This window comes from Leptodactylus fuscus, chromosome 3 (genome assembly GCF_031893055.1).
Source record: "Leptodactylus fuscus isolate aLepFus1 chromosome 3, aLepFus1.hap2, whole genome shotgun sequence".
NCBI lineage: Eukaryota > Metazoa > Chordata > Amphibia > Anura > Leptodactylidae > Leptodactylus > Leptodactylus fuscus.
Genome location: NC_134267.1, coordinates 246,066,724 through 246,084,420, shown reverse-complemented (window position 1 = coordinate 246,084,420; position 17,697 = coordinate 246,066,724). Strand labels below are relative to the sequence as shown.

Genomic DNA, 17,697 nt, shown 5'->3' with positions numbered 1-17,697 from the left:
TCAGGCGTGCCTCCTCCTGTTGCTCCCTCTTCTCAGGCGTGCCTCCTCCTGTGGTTCCCTCTTCTCAGGCGTGCCTCCTCCTGTTGCTCCCTCTTCTCGGGCGTGCCTCCTCCTGTTGCTCCCTCTTCTCAGGCGTGCCTCCTCCTGTGGCTCCCTCTTCTCAGGCGTGCCTCGTCCTGTGGCTCCCTCTTCTCAGGCGTGCCTCGTCCTGTGGCTCCCTCTTCTCAGGCGTGCCTCCTCCTGTTGCTCCCTCTTCTCGGGCGTGCCTCCTCCTGTGGCTCCCTCTTCTCAGGCGTGCCTCCTCCTGTTGCTCCCTCTTCTCAGGCGTGCCTCCTCCTGTGGTTCCCTCTTCTCAGGCGTGCCTCCTCCTGTTGCTCCCTCTTCTCGGGCGTGCCTCCTCCTGTTGCTCCCTCTTCTCGGGCGTGCCTCCTCCTGTGGCTCCCTCTTCTCAGGCGTGCCTCCTCCTGTTGCTCCCTCTTCTCAGGCGTGCCTCCTCCTGTGGCTCCCTCTTCTCAGGTGTGCCTCCTCCTGTGGCTCCCTCTTCTCAGGCGTGCCTTGTCCTGTGGCTCCCTCTTCTCAGGCGTGCCTTGTCCTGTGGCTCCCTCTTCTCGGGCGTGCCTCCTCCTGTTGCTCCCTCTTCTCGGGCGTGCCTCCTCCTGTGGCTCCCTCTTCTCAGGCGTGCCTCCTCCTGTGGCTCCCTCTTCTCAGGCGTGCCTCGTCCTGTGGCTCCCTCTTCTCAGGCGTGCCTCCTCCTGTGGCTCCCTCTTCTCAGGCGTGCCTCCTCCTGTGGCTCCCTCTTCTCAGGCGTGCCTCCTCCTGTGACTCCCTCTTCTCAGGCGTGCCTCCTCCTGTGGCTCCCTCTTCTCAGGCGTGCCTCCTCCTGTGGCTCCCTCTTCTCAGGCGTGCCTCCTCCTGTGGCTCCCTCTTCTCAGGCGTGCCTCCTCCTGTGGCTCCCTCTTCTCAGGCGTGCCTCCTCCTGTCTATACTTTTAATGGATTTTTGAAAATAAAGTTGTAAAGTTTTACTGTATCCTCTTGATGGTGAGTGCCCGGTCTTTTTCTTCTTTATATTTTGTATGGACTATGTTGTTTACTGAGAGCACCACCGTAGGATTATTCAATAGTCTATTCCCCTTATCCTATCCTCCCACCTCACTCTTTTTGTATATTAATTTCCACTATAAGATGCATTTATTATCTAGAAAAAACCTTGCTAAGAATTTGCTGTGTCTTTTAGTCTGGAGTCAGTGGGGTGCAGAAGTGCTGGACCCTGCTGAGCGGTTGTATAACGGTTAGAAGTACGAATAAAGCTCCTCTCCCGATCAGAGAGCCGTGTGTGTGTCTGCAGTGCTCTCTCCTTCCCTGCCCCTCTGTCAGATCAGCTGGAGACCACAGGAAGAGCTCCTCTCTCCTGGCCTCCTCCTCACTCCTCTCCTCCTGGCCTCCTCCTCACTCCTCTCCTCCTGGCCTCCTCCTCACTCCTCTCCTCCTGGCCTCCTCCTCACTCCTCTCCTCCTGGCCTCCTCCTCACTCCTCTCCTCCTGGCCTCCTCCTCACTCCTCTCTCCTGGCCTCCTCCTCACTCCTCTCCTCCTGGCCTCCTCCTCACTCCTCTCCTCCTGGCCTCCTCCTCACTCCTCTCCTCCTGGCCTCCTCCTCACTCCTCTCCTCCTGGCCTCCTCCTCACTCCTCTCTCCTGGCCTCCTCCTCACTCCTCTCCTCCTGGCCTCCTCCTCACTCCTCTCCTCCTGGCCTCCTCCTCACTCCTCTCCTCCTGGCCTCCTCCTCACTCCTCTCCTCCTGGCCTCCTCCTCACTCCTCTCTCCTGGCCTCCTCCTCACTCCTCTCCTCCTGGCCTCCTCCTCACTCCTCTCTCCTGGCCTCCTCCTCACTCCTCTCCTCCTGGCCTCCTCCTCACTCCTCTCCTCCTGGCCTCCTCCTCACTCCTCTCCTCCTGGCCTCCTCCTCACTCCTCTCTCCTGGCCTCCTCCTCACTCCTCTCCTCCTGGCCTCCTCCTCACTCCTCTCCTCCTGGCCTCCTCCTCACTCCTCTCCTCCTGGCCTCCTCCTCACTCCTCTCTCCTGGCCTCCTCCTCACTCCTCTCCTCCTGGCCTCCTCCTCACTCCTCTCCTCCTGGCCTCCTCCTCACTCCTCTCCTCCTGGCCTCCTCCTCACTCCTCTCCTCCTGGCCTCCTCCTCACTCCTCTCTCCTGGCCTCCTCCTCACTCCTCTCCTCCTGGCCTCCTCCTCACTCCTCTCCTCCTGGCCTCCTCCTCACTCCTCTCCTCCTGGCCTCCTCCTCACTCCTCTCCTCCTGGCCTCCTCCTCACTCCTCTCTCCTGGCCTCCTCCTCACTCCTCTCCTCCTGGCCTCCTCCTCACTCCTCTCCTCCTGGCCTCCTCCTCACTCCTCTCCTCCTGGCCTCCTCCTCACTCCTCTCCTCCTGGCCTCCTCCTCACTCCTCTCCTCCTGGCCTCCTCCTCACTCCTCTCTCCTGGCCTCCTCCTCACTCCTCTCCTCCTGGCCTCCTCCTCACTCCTCTCTCCTGGCCTCCTCCTCACTCCTCTCCTCCTGGCCTCCTCCTCACTCCTCTCCTCATGGCCTCCTCCTCACTCCTCTCCTCACTTCCATTCTGCTTTGGTGTGTGTCTCTTCTCTCCCCACTCCTGCTATTTGGCTTCTCATTCTTTTACTGGCTCTCTTTACATGGGTGGAACGCACCACCATCTTGTATTACGTCACATCCGGTTTACCCCTTCACACCTTCCTGGGCTTCTTTTTTGCCACCTTTCCTGTTGCTCTCTTGTGTGACTATTTCATCCCTGTTGATGGGCTCTCTTTCACACGCCCTGACACCATTCGGTAAGTTGCCCTGCACTAGGTAAGCTGCACTTCTATGATACTTCTCTCTGTTTGTTGCCCAGGTTATGTATCATTGTCCTTGTATTCCCTCCCATTCCCCTGCATTACTGGCTCATCCTGACTCTGAGATCCTTGTTCTTGTTTCACATTGTGTTTATGTTTCTACCCATTTGTACTTTTGTTGCTGGCTATCTGGGTCTCTTTTCTCCTCTATACACCTTTTATCTACTTGCCCCTCTCTGACTACCTTACATAGCTTTGTATTTGACTCTCTGTATTTACACCCTACTCCCTTCCAATGTTTTTTGTATAACATATAGTCCATCTTTGGTTTCCTCTTCTTTTTTCTTTCTGCTTTCTTACTTTTTATTTCTCCACTACGGTTTTTCATGTATATTATATGTACCCCATCCAGTTATTCATCTCTCTCCAACCACGGCGCTATATTTTGACCTTGCATGTCACATTGCTGATTTATGTTTGTTTATTGCTCCTAGATCTATTCCGTTGCAGGTCAAACGACCAAAACCTCAACTTTACTTGATCTAGTTTGCCTTTTTTTTCAAAATTATTTCTTTGCATTGTTTCAATGGCGTATGCTCTGCTGTAACATAAATCACTATACTTCTTCAGTACAAATGGTGTGTGCAGCAAAATGTATCCTTATCTGATGACGTAGGTCGGAGGACCCTTTTTTGCTAGCACCACAACTTTAAACAAGTGTGCGGTACCACCGTTATTTTGTATCTCAACTAAAATGGTGACCACGACAAGCATTGCCCAGGTAATATACAGAGGAGGCGTGTGTGAGACGTCCTGGCGTCACCTGACAACCTCTTACCCAATAATCAGTGCTGGTGTCACAGACAGTATATAAGATGTGTCCAGTGATAGTCAAGCTATGGATGGATGTGTTATCAGTGACTGCATGAGCCAAAGCAATTACTCCATTACTGTAATGGACAGAAGTGACTGCAGCAAAACTTGTAACAGCACTAGAGAATCATGGGAGTAGGAGAAGTGCAATGCAGTTTAGTCAGATTGAATCCATTGCAGGCATATCGATAAATCATAGGAGTGCGGGAGGGAGAAGATCTGCACTGCCTGTTAGGCTGAGTTCAAAAGGGGTTTTTGATCAGGATTTTGAAGCCGAATCCACGTCGAAATCCTAACGAAAGAAACGCCTCCCATTGAAATTAATGGGAGCCGGGCATTTCTTTTTTTCCGCAAGTTCGCGGAAAAAAGAAGCGACATGCTCTTTCTTCAGGCGCGGACATCCGCATGAAGACACTCCATCCTGACTAGGCCCATTCATTTGGGCCTAAACTGGAGCGGAGTGCCGCGGCTGGATGCCGGTGCACTGCATTGGAATCCATTCGCGGCTACCCGGTTTTTTTTTGTCTGGAATCTGAGGCAGCCTCTGCATCAAATATTGGACCAATAAACCCCATCTGAACTCAGCCTTAGCCCTTGACTGCAGCACATTACCAATTGTCAAAATGAAGTTCTAGTCTAATAGTCACTGACCAGATCACACTTTAGTGCTTTGCTTTATTCTTGAAATAGTTTTATGTTAAAAAGCCCTACAGTGTGAGAATTGTAGCCAAACACTATTATAATTATAAGAAGAGGATAAAACTGGCGGCAGTGCTGTAGTATTAGCGGAAATAGCAATAATAAAGTCTCATTATAATCCAGACGAGTGAATGCTGAGCGGTCTGAGCCAACGCCTGGGTGGCTTGTGCTCTACATCCCTATAATACAGTCCATGAACAAATGCAGTAGAAAGAATGAATGGGGGCGCTCACCCAGCGCATTAAAACATCTTTAACTTTTTATTGAAAATCCATCTTCATAAAAAACATGTTGGAAGAGAGATAATGCATGCATAAAAGTAAATGGGTGACGCTCGCTTCGCATATTAAAATGCGCCTCCTCGATGTGATTGCCGGGCTTCAGGACGCATATTTTAATGTGTGAAACTATTCTAATTATGCAGAGTGCAGTAAAATGACTGGAAAAAAAAACAAGACAGGGGAAAAGCTAAAGAATGGGAAGGAGGAAACATGCAAGTACTAACAATAACAATGCGGGTGGCAACAGCAACACTACTTCTAGTTTTGACAGCCCCACCCATTGCCACAGTGATTTTATTCCTAAGCATAAAGTTGTTTTCTCTATTGTCACACATAATTCACCATGCTGTCCTTCTGTACTGTCAACCACGTCTTCTCTATCGTCACTAGAAAAAAAGTTTTTTGTGTAGTCATCGAATAAGAAACACTCAATTATTACAAAAATCTAATATTTTACAGTCAATATCCAAACCTATAAAAAAATATAAAACGGTTACAAAGACAAGTTAAAAAGAGCACAGGCCAGTCATACAAAGCAGAAGACATGTCCCTCGAGACGCAAGGGGAGGCCCTCAGTATAACAATCGGAAGCATGTGTGGGAATTACAACGCACTTGTATGGAAATGTATGCTAGATGTAAAAAAATGGAGACTTCTAGCAGTGAGGTAATGTCAAGCATAAGTGACCAGTGGTAGCAGGAAATGTGACAACTAGAGATGAGCGAGTACCATTAGAAACGGCCATTTCGAATAGCACGCACCCAAAGGAATGAATGGAAGCGGCCGGCATGCAGACTTTGCTGGCGGCCGGCTGATTAACCCCCTGCGTGCCGGCTGCGTCCATTCATTCCTTTGGGTGCGTGCTAATCGAAACGGGAGTTTCGAATAGTACTCGCTCATCTCTAGTGACAGCGTACCTCCTTATAGTAAATATCACTCAGACAATGATGCAGCGCAATGATCCAGATATAACTGTGTGCGGTCTCACCATTACTAACGATACATCAGATGCATGTTGTATGGTAACCCTATCACATATAAGGCTCATGAAATAGACTCAGTCTGTATATACCTGCCATCATAATAACACCAAGGTCCCCAAGATGCAAAACACAGTCTGAGGAACTACCTAAATGTATGGTGAGGCTTCATCAGGAGATGTGAAATATAAGGACTGAGATAAGAGGACTCACCTGTCATACAAGTTGATGCATCATGCCATGATGGCTTCGAAAGAACTGGGTGTGGTGAGCCACGTCATGAGCGCTATGGCATCCACGCATAGAAGCAATGTGCAATGTTCTTGGAGGTAGAGGTGGAAAACATGCTGGTTGTGATTGGCGGGGGTTGTGCTACTGGTGGTTATTCTGATAGGGGCACTAGGAGGAAATCTGTGAGGGCATACAGGAATCCCATTTCCATGATGAGTAACAAACATGTAGAAAGATGATGACATTGCATGATTCTATGTATGATATTCTATGATTCTATTACAGACAAGACCTGACATCTAAGGTAGAGACGGATGCAATGGTTAGAATTCCATCCAAGGTGCAGCCCCAACATCCAAAAAGAAACCTGCCCAGGATAGGTTTTAGGAAAGTTCGGGTGTTTTTTTTTTTATTTATAAATTCTTTATTTATAAACAATTTACAAATAAGCAAAAAGACAAACCAAAACAATGACAAAGCAGGACCCAATCAATGGGGCCCGCAAAACCAACGACACAAATGGACACGTCCAAGTTGACACAACAAAACAGAACAATGGAAAACATAAGATATTGGCATAACTGGAATCACCCCAGCAGAGAGAAAAAAGAGGGGAGATAAAAGAGTAAGAAGAAGAGAGAAAGGGGAGGAAGGAAGAGAGAAGGAAGAGAGAAGGAAGAGGAAAAAAAAAAGGAGGGGGGGGGGGTAGCAACCCTAAGCTCGGTGGGGCCAGGAAGCAGGGACAACAATCTGGAAGAAGGGAGTTCAGTATTAAAAAGACATCCAGGCGAATATGGCTGATGGGGTCGAGCCCAGAGCTAACCTCCTGAAACTTCTGGGCAGAGAGGAGAGAAAATGAGAATAGTAATCTCTCCAGGTTTGAACTCAAGAGAGTAACCATGATACGCAGCAGGGCGTCTGAGAGGGCCTGGAGCCGGGGTACTGTAGGAAGAAAGGGAGGAAAGAAAGAAAGGAGAAGAAAAAAAAAGGGAGCGGGGACAAAGAAGACACTCGGGGGAAAGTAAAGCATACAAGCAAATAAAACAAGCAACCCCGATCTAAGCTAATCCCCAAGAGGGTAACCCCAAACAGTGGGGAGAACCCCACTAAAGCAAGTCTCAGGGGCACGCCGCAGCATACACCAAAAACCCTAACTAACTAAGTGGGGAAAGGTAAAACTACAACAGAGTGCCATCCATTCCCCAAGCAGCAGAGCTAAATGCCCGAGGGCAAACAGTGGTCTAAGACTGAAAAACGAGCCACTAGGTCCGGCCTGGAAGGGCCAGTGGGGCTCAGTGAGCCAGGAGAAGTGGGCCGCGCAGCTGGCCGCGAGTCACAAAAAAAGGGAACAAAGCGGCCGGAGCATGTCCCACTTGACGGGGGGCAGGCGAGGGTCAACAGTGAAGGCTACCACGTGCCGAAACCCGACGCAGTCACCACCAGGGTAAAGAAAACTTTTCTCAATCAGGAAAAAAGCAGTGAAAATGAACACATAGATAAGGCACTATAGAGAGCATCAATCAAAGTTTCAGCAAGGTAGTTGCAACAAAAAGATATGTCCCTCATGAGAGAGGCAGAGACGAATCCTCGGTGCGAGGCTGTTGGCGGGCCAGGGGAGAAGATGCCAGGGGCCCGGTTGGGGGAGTAGAAGTGAGGGGAAAGTCCAACCAGTCCGGCAAGGTCAGGGAGATCCAGAAACTGCGCCAGGGAAGCCGCTTGATCCGGAGAGTGTAGAGCAAAGAGAGCGCCATTACGCCGTATCTGGAGATGGAAGGGGTGGCCCCAGTGATAGGTAGCTCCAGAATCCTAGACCAGCTGCAAGACCAGTTTCAGAAGCCTACGCATGGTTAGGGTGCGGCGGGAGACATCCTGGAGCAGCTGCACTTGGTTGTCCAGGAAAGAGACAGGGCCGTGTCTCCAGGCGGCCCGAAGAATGTCCTCCTTTTCCTTGAAGAAGTGAACTCGACAGAGGACGTCTCTTGGCTCTGCAGAAGGGGGGACCCAACGCACGATGGACTCTATCAAGATTAATCGCAGTGTCAACAGGGCGGGAGAGGACCCTGTTAAGAATGGTGGAGACAATAGACTGCAGCTTGGTATTATTTCGCCGGCCCCTGTTCTCCTGATCATCAACCAGTAGAAGGATGTGCCTGTTGAGGGAATGTTGAGCGGACAGGGACTGTTCCACAGCCGAGAGACGTTGATCAATGGATGCTGTTTGTAGTTCCTGGGAGGCGACGTGGGCCGACCGAGATTGGAGCTCCGACTTGAATCCTGACAGATGCCTCTCCTGCCTCTCCTCAACCCTTCGGACAATGGATTCCAGATCCGACTTGGTAGGCATAATGTGGAAGGAGATCGCAAATGTCCGTCAATTTAGGACGTTTAGAACGGTGAGCCAGCGAGGCAGCATCTGGGAGTGAGGAGTCGGACAGGTCAGGAGAAGGGGGAAAGCGCAGGGCCGCTGGCGTGGAGGCAAAGTCCTGGTCATAACTGGCATTGATGAGTGAGGAGACAGGAACAACTTGTAGCGGAGCTGGTAGGAGAGGGTCCAAGGAGTGCTTAGTAGGACAAGAACCCCCTGCAGTCAGAGAGGGGTGCACAATGGAGGAGCTGCAGGCATCATGTGGAGGTAAGCCAGGGACAGCAGAAGGAATCCCCCTGTGGAGAGCAAAGTCCTGCTGCAGAGTCTGGGAGGAGGTAGATACACCAGCACCTGGAGGGCACAGCTGGACAGGAGCAGTGGAGGAGGTCACAGGAGTCCTCAGCAGGGAAACAGGAGCAGCCATCACAGGTAAGGACATGGGTGAGGCAGGGGGCTGCAGCGACACTGAGGAGCACTGGGACACAGAAAGAGGGGGAGGCAGGAGCGGATCCACCGCATGGCAGCCACTATCTTGAGAGCCAGCAGAGAAGGAGGCTGGTACCTGTGACACAGAAGCCGGTTCTCCCGCAGGTGGATGGAGTGGAGATGCGCTGGAAGCCTGGGCAGGGGCAGGAGCCGACCAGGCAGATAGAGGTGCCGCTGGCTGGGAGAGAGGCAGGACATTCTTGCTGGTGTCGGTGCTAGGTCTCTGTACTCGCATGAAATGGTGTCACTAGCTCATTTGGCAAAATAGAATTGGCAATGGCACCAAATAATCTGCCCCCAGTCATCCAGCTGGTCTGCAATTTCAACTCCCACCTGGCCAGGTTACTGGTGGTGCGGCCTCTGTTATACAACTTAGTGGAATTCACTGTATTTTGCCAGCTGGTAAAGGGGTCAGTATCAATGAAGAACACCTAACCACCATTAGTTTTCTAGAATAGTTGGCCCTGCTTGATATTGCCATACAGGCCTCTTCTTATAAATGGGAAAGGTGCACACCACTGTCACATGGTGCAGCAATTATGGGCTGGGGTCAATACATTAGCTTTCATAGCCCACTGGGTCAATGTATTAAGCATCAGAGGTCACGGTTTAGAAATGCAGCAAGGCCAGGTGCTTTCTAATACTGACAACAGCTTGTGGGTGCAGGGCAGGTGCAGGACCTATCCGCCTCCTCCAGACTAGATCACTTCCCACCCCAACTTCACCAGGACAAGCCATTGCTTACACTGCCCCTCTGTAATGTCATGGCTGTAAGGTCATCAGGAGATCAGGAGGTGTAGTGCTCTTGATAACCATGATGTCCTTATTGTGGTCGGGTTATCTTCTCATACATGTAGTGTCCTCCTGATAACCAGCCATGAGGTCCTTATTGTGGTCATGTTATCTTCTCATACATGTAGTGTCCTCCTGATAACCAGCCATGATGTCCTTAATCTGGTCAGGTTATCTTCTCATACATGTAGTGTCCTCCTGATAACCAGCCATGATGTCCTTATTGTGGTCGGGTTATCTTCTCATACATGTAGTGTCCTCCTGATAACCAGCCATGATGTCCTTATTGTGGTCGGGTTATCTTCTCATACATGTAGTGTCCTCCTGATAACCAGCCATGATGTCCTTATTGTGGTCGGGTTATCTTCTCATACATGTAGTGTCCTCCTGATAACCATCCATGTTGTCCTTATTGTGGTCGGGTTATCTTCTCATACATGTAGTGGCCTCCTGATAACCAGCCATGATGTCCTTATTGTGGTCGGGTAATCTTCTCATACATGTAGTGTCCTCCTGATAACCAGCCATGATGTCCTTATTGTGGTCGGGTTATCTTCTCATACATGTAGTGTCCTCCTGATAACCAGCCATGATGTCCTTATTGTGGTCGGGTTATCTTCTCATACATGTAGTGTCCTCCTGATAACCAGCCATGATGTCCTTATTGTGGTCGGGTTATCTTCTCATACATGTAGTGTCCTCCTGATAACCAGCCATGATGTCCTTATTGTGGTCGGGTTATCTTCTCATACATGTAGTGTCCTCCTGATAACCAGCCATGATGTCCTTATTGTGGTCGGGTTATCTTCTCATACATGTAGTGTCCTCCTGATAACCAGCCATGATGTCCTTAATCTGGTCAGGTTATCTTCTCATACATGTAGTGTCCTCCTGATAACCAGCCATGATGTCCTTATTGTGGTCGGGTTATCTTCTCATACATGTAGTGGCCTCCTGATAACCAGCCATGATGTCCTTATTGTGGTCGGGTTATCTTCTCATACATGTAGTGTCCTCCTGATAACCAGCCATGATGTCCTTATTGTGGTCGGGTTATCTTCTCATACATGTAGTGGCCTCCTGATAACCAGCCATGATGTCCTTATTGTGGTCGGGTTATCTTCTCATACATGTAGTGTCCTCCTGATAACCAGCCATGATGTCCTTATTGTGGTCGGGTTATCTTCTCATACATGTAGTGTCCTCCTGATAACCAGCCATGATGTCCTTACTGTGGTCGGGTTATCTTCTCATACATGTAGTGTCCTCCTGATAACCAGCCATGATGTCCTTACTGTGGTCGGGTTATCTTCTCATACATGTAGTGTCCTCTCCTGATAACCAGCCATGATGTCCTTATTGTGGTCGGGTTATCTTCTCATACATGTAGTGTCCTCTCCTGATAACCAGCCATGATGTCCTTATTGTGGTCGGGTTATCTTCTCATACATGTAGTGTCCTCTCCTGATAACCAGCCATGATGTCCTTATTGTGGTCAGGGTATCTTCTCATACATGTAGTGTCCTCCTGATAACCAGCCATGATGTCCTTATTGTGGTCAGGGTATCTTCTCATACATGTAGTGTCCTCCTGATAACCAGCCATGATGTCCTTATTGTGGTCAGGGTATCTTCTCATACATGTAGTGTCCTCTTAATAACCAGCCATGATGTCCTTATTGTGGTCAGGTTATCTTCTCATACATGTAGTGTCTTCCTGATAACCAGCCATGATGTCCTTATTGTGGTCAGGTTATCTTCTCATACATGTAGTGTCCTCCTGATAACCAGCCATGATGTCCTTATTGTGGTCTGGTTATCTTCTCATACATATAGTGTAGAGATGAGCGAACAGTAAAATATTCGATGTTCGTTATTCGTTCCGAATAGCCGCTCAATACTGGACTATTGGAAGGAATATTGAACCCCATTATAGTCTATGGGAGAAATTGCTCCGTTTCAGGGGATCCCACCATTCATCTCAGGAGAGTCACCAAATCCACTATGACACCCCAGGAAATGATGCCGACACCTCTGCAATGTAACTGGGACAGCAGGGGAAGCATGTCTGGGGGCATCTAACACACCAAAGCCCCTCTATTACCCCACTATCACAGCCTAACAACTACACACTATACACACTCACTACAACCTCTATCAAAGTGGGAAATACCCGGAAACCTTCTTTACTCCCCAAATGGAGGGACACAAACCCCAATTTAAGGTCAAGAAACATTACCAAGTACCCCTTTAAATCACGTTCCCCATGACAACCACAGATGGAATAGACAATGGGAAATCCTTCAGTCCCCCCCTGACCTGTCATTGTGGATGTGTGTGATGTGGGGAGACCTTCCAAAATTCACTTTTATGGCCCTTAACATGAGCCCTTCCAAATTAAGTTCCAGACCCATAAGCTGAGCTCCAGCAGAGATTGAGGCCCTTCAGGTGACTTCAGCCTCTACCTGCAGAGTGTTAGGCCCTTGCAGTGAGTAGAGCCTTGCACCAGCAGAGTTGGGGGTATCAGGGTGGATTGAGCCTAGTAGGATCAGAATTGTGCAGCGCTGATGGAGGAGGAGGAGGAATTGTAGAGGGTGAGCACACACATGTAACTTCATGTCGGGGTGCTGACACTGGTGGACATGAAAATGATGGAAAATAGTAAGGAGAGACTACAGCTCACCGCTTCTGTTGGTTCACTTGGTGCCCGACCAGTTGGCTTCAATATATGAAGAAAATCGGTCGGCACTCTTGTGTTTCTTAAAAGCTTCTTCTTTATTTCATCCTTTTAAAATCCATCATTTAACAGCTACAAATGTGCAAGTGAAAAACTCTCCCCAAAAAGTGACTAAAACATCATATCTGGCTGACGCGTTTCTGGGCGCTACCCCTTAGTCGTAGCCCTAATTCAGTATGTGCGGCCAGACTTAGATATCGTTGGCTACTTCCTCCAGTCTGCATGTAATGAGCTGATTCGATTCCACCTGTTCTATCACTTACCTCCTCCTTATTCTGATGAGTCTGACTTCCCTTTATTCGCCTCTATTCCAGCTATTCCAATCATTTCCATCATTTATTACATCCTCGCTAGTTTCCCTTTTGCTGCTACACAGCTCCTATTACCATAATCCAGTTATATATATATATATATGCAGCCCGTAGAAAGTGTTATCAGATAGATCTGAAGAAGGAGCTCAGAAACGTCGTAATCTGTCATCATTATGAGTCAGCCATTAATAAAGGGATCAGCTACTGAAGACCTGCAAGTTTTTTGTATTTTATATTTCATAGCCACTGGCTAACACGGCACAAGAACAAACATTCTCCTTACACATAATAGAATGCACAGAAACATCAGATACATTGCTATTCAGGCTGATTTACAACAAGCAAATGTAAACTACAGAAGTCCTTCCCCTGACTGACACCAGGGCCTTGTTCACATTGTGTCCTTTCCCCTAATGAATCAGCATGAGATCGGTTCTTAAGTTCATGCCATGTGACTTGTGGCTTCTCTTTGTAACAGAAGATCCTCTATCACCCCCTTTTTGGTTTTCTTTAACACTTTCTATGCCAAAGAAAGGCCAGGTATCTATTGTTCCCTTGTGAACTCAGGCATAATGCTGTGCGGCACCCGAACCATTCTCAGTTGTGGGTTTATTGCTGTCTCTTCGTTGCTCTGCAATGTGTGTTTTTAGTTGCCTGGATGTACATCTTCTATATACTTTTATACACTCTGTACCTCTGATGCAATAAATGACACAATCACTGTTACAATCTATATATTCCCTTAGTTTGAATGTAAAATCAGAAGTATAACTTGGATCCTCCGGAACTCTTTCCACATACTTGCAGACTTTGCATTTGACACTTTCACATCTTGAGAAGCCGACTCTCTTTTTTTCCGCACAATGTGTTCTGTTCCTTAACATACTAGGTGAAAGTTCACTAGGCAGAGCCGTCTTCGCTACACATCTGATACCATTCTCTAAGATTACAGGCCTCGGCCACTTTCAGACCAATATTGACAAATAAATGTACAATAAAAATTTATACAATTCTCCAATAGACTTTCTGTATCAGTTCCTCGCGGTTTTCTAGATCTCGGCTCGCTGTCATTCATTCTGTTACTTCTAGAGGAGAAAACTCTGACCATGGTCATGTGATTTACGGTCACTTTATGAGGGAATATTTAGCTGATCTCTCCCATAAATGTGCCCCATGCCGGTGGTTTCGTCTTTTGGAGTTCGCTGTGACTTACTTGTTGCGTCCATCATGTTATATTCAGAAATTACATTTCCTGTACAAAAAAATCTCACTTATTCTAAATCCGCGCGGTGATATCAGATTTCTGTAGCATCAAGTGTAACAAAAGTCCTGTATTCTTTATAAAACGAGGATTGAGAAGGCTCCTAACTTCTGGGGTGGGGGATGGACACGTCTTATAACTCCACAGGTTCTGTATTGGGCGATTGTGGATGATCAGGACGGGAGGTGTCACAAGGTTTATACTCCATAGTTGTTATACAAGAGCCAAGTATCTTTGTAGGACATCGCTGCATCTCTATATTCTGACCTCATTCATGTCATCACCAAGATCTTAGACATATGGCGGCTGTAGATGTCATCACCAGCTTCACTTTTGGACACCAGGTCCATGTTCTCCATAAGTTCCAGTATGTGCTGGTAATAAGACTTATTATAAACCCAATAGTGAATCCGGACTGACCCGCTACGTCCCGTCTAGATTTATCTCATAACTCGAAGCCGCTTCTTTAGTCTGTTTTCTTCTTGTCTTCTCAGAGTAATTCATCCTTAAGATACTGAAAGTGATTTCCTAGAACCGCGATGAAATCTTTACTAATCTTACTGAGCGGGGGAGGGGTGGGCGCAGTCACTGAAGGAGCCCGATACCGCTGTATTGTATTCTCTCATACATCTTGCTGGCACTGTGTGTGGGACATAGAACGAGGTCAACATTATAAAATCCACTTATTAAACCTGGTAGACACTTATACACTTGCCAAATCTGCCGTAGTTCTTCAGCTCTGCAGCTCCATGATCAGGAGAGTCACTGACTTATTATTGGAACTAGGTGAGGATCGCTTTGGGACATTTCTTATCCACTCCGGGCTCTGCCTCCTCTCATCGACTCCCATCTCCTCTCTGATTGACACCTCCCCCTCCCCCGCCCAGGAGTGATGTCATGACAATACTAAGTCAGTCTGATTACGGTAATACCTTCTCACCCTGCTGCCCTCTATATAAGCACCTCCATACCCGCTATCCTGTCGGGGGTCTCCGGGTCGGTCTGATTACTGTAATACCTTCCCACCCTGCTGCCCTCTATATAAGCACCTCCATACCCGCTATCCTGTCGGGGGTCTCCGGGTCGGTCTGATTACTGTAATACCTTCTCACCCTGCTGCCCTCTATATAAGCACCTCCATACCCGCTATCCTGTCGGGGGTCTCCGGGTCAGTCTGATTACTGTAACACCTTCTCACCCTGCTGCCCTCTATATAAGCTCCTCCATACCCGCTATCCTGTCGGGGGTCTCCGGGTCGGTCTGATTACTGTAATACCTTCTCACCCTGCTGCCCTCTATATAAGCTCCTCCATACCCGCTATCCTGTCGGGGGTCTCCGGGTCGGTCTGATTACTGTAACACCTTCTCACCCTGCTGCCCTATATATAAGCACCTCCATACCCGCTATCCTGTCAGGGGTCTCCGGGTCGGTCTGATTACTGTAATACCTTCTCACCCTGCTGCCCTATATATAAGCACCTCCATACCCGCTATCCTGTCGGGGGTCTCCGGGTCAGTCTGATTACTGTAATAACTTCTCACCCTGCTGGCCTCTATATAAGCACCTCCATACCCACTATCCTGTCGGGGGTCTCCGGGTCGTTCCCTGTTCACCTCCGTGGCTTTCCACTTGGCCTCTCACATGATCACACACGTTGACTCTTGGGGTTTGTAAAGAGGACCCATCACCACCTCTATCCGGCTCTCTGCATCCTTCAGTAGGTGCTCGGCATCTGGTTCTGGCATAGGTGTAGTTTTTCTCTAACTCCCCCCACTCCTGAGCCATTGGTGGTGTTAGTTTTACCAGTCAGTCAGGTCGGTAGTGCTGGACTTGAGCAGACACCGCCTGACAGTATGGAGCACAATTAGCATATTGGGTGTTGAGACGATCAGAAATGATATGACCACTCCTACTGCAGCACTTGGGCCAATTCAGTTTCTTCCTCATCCGACTTCGAGTGGCCTGGTACTCCCACTGCTCATGGCTTCGTATTGTGACATTATCCCAAGGCCCTTCGGGGTTGTATATGAGGACCCGGGCTGAGCCTCTCCTTCAGGGTGGTCTTTTCTTCCTTGATAAAGAGCTGGTGGCTTCTTTCCCGTAGAGTCTGGCTAGTTGTAATAAAGAGCTAGCGGGGGGACTTCCTCCTTGGATGGATGGCTCTCTGTGGTTAGTCAGTTGGGTGCAATCACTTGCTTCCACTTCTCTACAACTTAGTGGTTGTTTCACTGGAGGAAGCCATGCAAGTGGGAGTGGAGCATAAACAGAGAGAAGTATAATGGAAAGATCTGCGCGGCTTCCAGATTGGCTGCAACGTTTAGGCTACAAATACTAAAAGGAAATGCAAAATACTATGGGAAAAAATGCCAGCGTCTTATAAAAACATGAGCTGTGTCACCGAGACCAAGAGGCAGTGCCGGGTATTTTCCACCTACAGAACATCAAAATGGCTACTCCCTTTACTGTATTCCGTCATAGGTAACACGATTATTCTCCCCTGTGTGACTTCTCTGATGTCTAATAAGATTTGATTTATCTGCAAAACACTTTCCACATTCCGAACATGAATAAGGCTTCTCTCCTGTGTGAATTCTCTCGTGTTTCATAAGATCCGATTTAAATGAAAAGAATTTCTCACATTCTGAACATGAATATGGCTTCTCTCCTGTGTGAATTCTCTCATGTATAACAAGACTTCCTTTCGAAGTAAAACATTTCCCACATTCTGAACATGAATATGGCTTCTCTCCTGTGTGAATTCTCTCGTGTTTCATAAGATCCGATTTATATGAAAAGAATTTCTCACATTCTGAACATGAATATGGCTTCTCTCCTGTGTGAATTCTCTCATGTATAACACAATGTGATTTTTTAGCAAAACATTTCCCACATTCTGAACATGAATATGGCTTCTCTCCTGTGTGACTTCTCTTATGTTTAACGAGATTTGATTTGTTTGTAAAACTTTTCACACATTCTGAACATGAATATGGCTTCTCTCCTGTGTGAATTCTCTCATGTATAACAAGATGTGATTTTGTAGTAAAACATTTTCCACATTCTGAACATGAATATGGCTTCTCTCCTGTGTAAATTCTCTGATGTATACCAAGATGTGATTTTGTAGTAAAACATTTCCCACATTCTGAACATGAATATGGCTTCTCTCCTGTGTGAATTCTCTCATGTATAACAAGATGTGTTTTTGTAGTAAAATATTTCCCACATTCTGAACATAAATATGGCTTCTCTCCTGTGTGACTTCTCTTATGTTTAACAAGACTTGATTTGTTTGTAAAACATTTCCCACATTCTGAACATGAATATGGCTTCTCTCCTGTGTGACTTCTCTTATGTTTAACAAGACTTGATTTGTTTGTAAAACATTTCCCACATTCTGAACATGAATATGGCTTCTCTCCTGTGTGACTTCTCTTATGTATAATGAGACTTGATTTGTTTGTAAAACATTTCCCACATTCTGAACATAAATGTGGTTTCTCTCCTGTGTGACTTCTTTCATGGTTAACAAGACTTGATGTTTTCAAAAAACATTTTCCACATTCTGAGCATGAATATGGATTCTCTCCTGTGTGATTTCTTCTGTGTGTTACAAGACTTGTACTATTTATGAACTCTCTTCCACATTCCTCACACTGAAACCCTTTCCTCTCTTCCTGCCCAGTACTTGTGGTCACAATCTGTGGATGGTCAGAAGTTTCCTCATGATTTGGGGGATTATATGATGGATCTGTACTGTGACGTCCTGGATGTACATGAGGGGTAATGAGGTTTTCTCCTGAGGAGCGCTCCATTAT

At 47.7% G+C, this 17,697-nt stretch overlaps 1 protein-coding gene across 1 annotated transcript in view; it reads right to left on the bottom strand.

Moving 5' to 3' along the window:
- Positions 1 to 12,873: 12,873 nt before the first annotated feature.
- LOC142198387 (uncharacterized) overlaps positions 12,874 to 17,697 on the bottom strand; it is a 297,722-nt gene continuing 292,898 nt past the window's right edge. Inside the window, exon 7 of the mRNA XM_075269402.1 lies at positions 12,874 to 17,419. Coding sequence (XP_075125503.1) covers positions 16,339 to 17,419 — 1,081 coding nt within the window. The 3' untranslated portion in view covers positions 12,874 to 16,338. The remainder of the gene's footprint in view (positions 17,420 to 17,697) is intronic.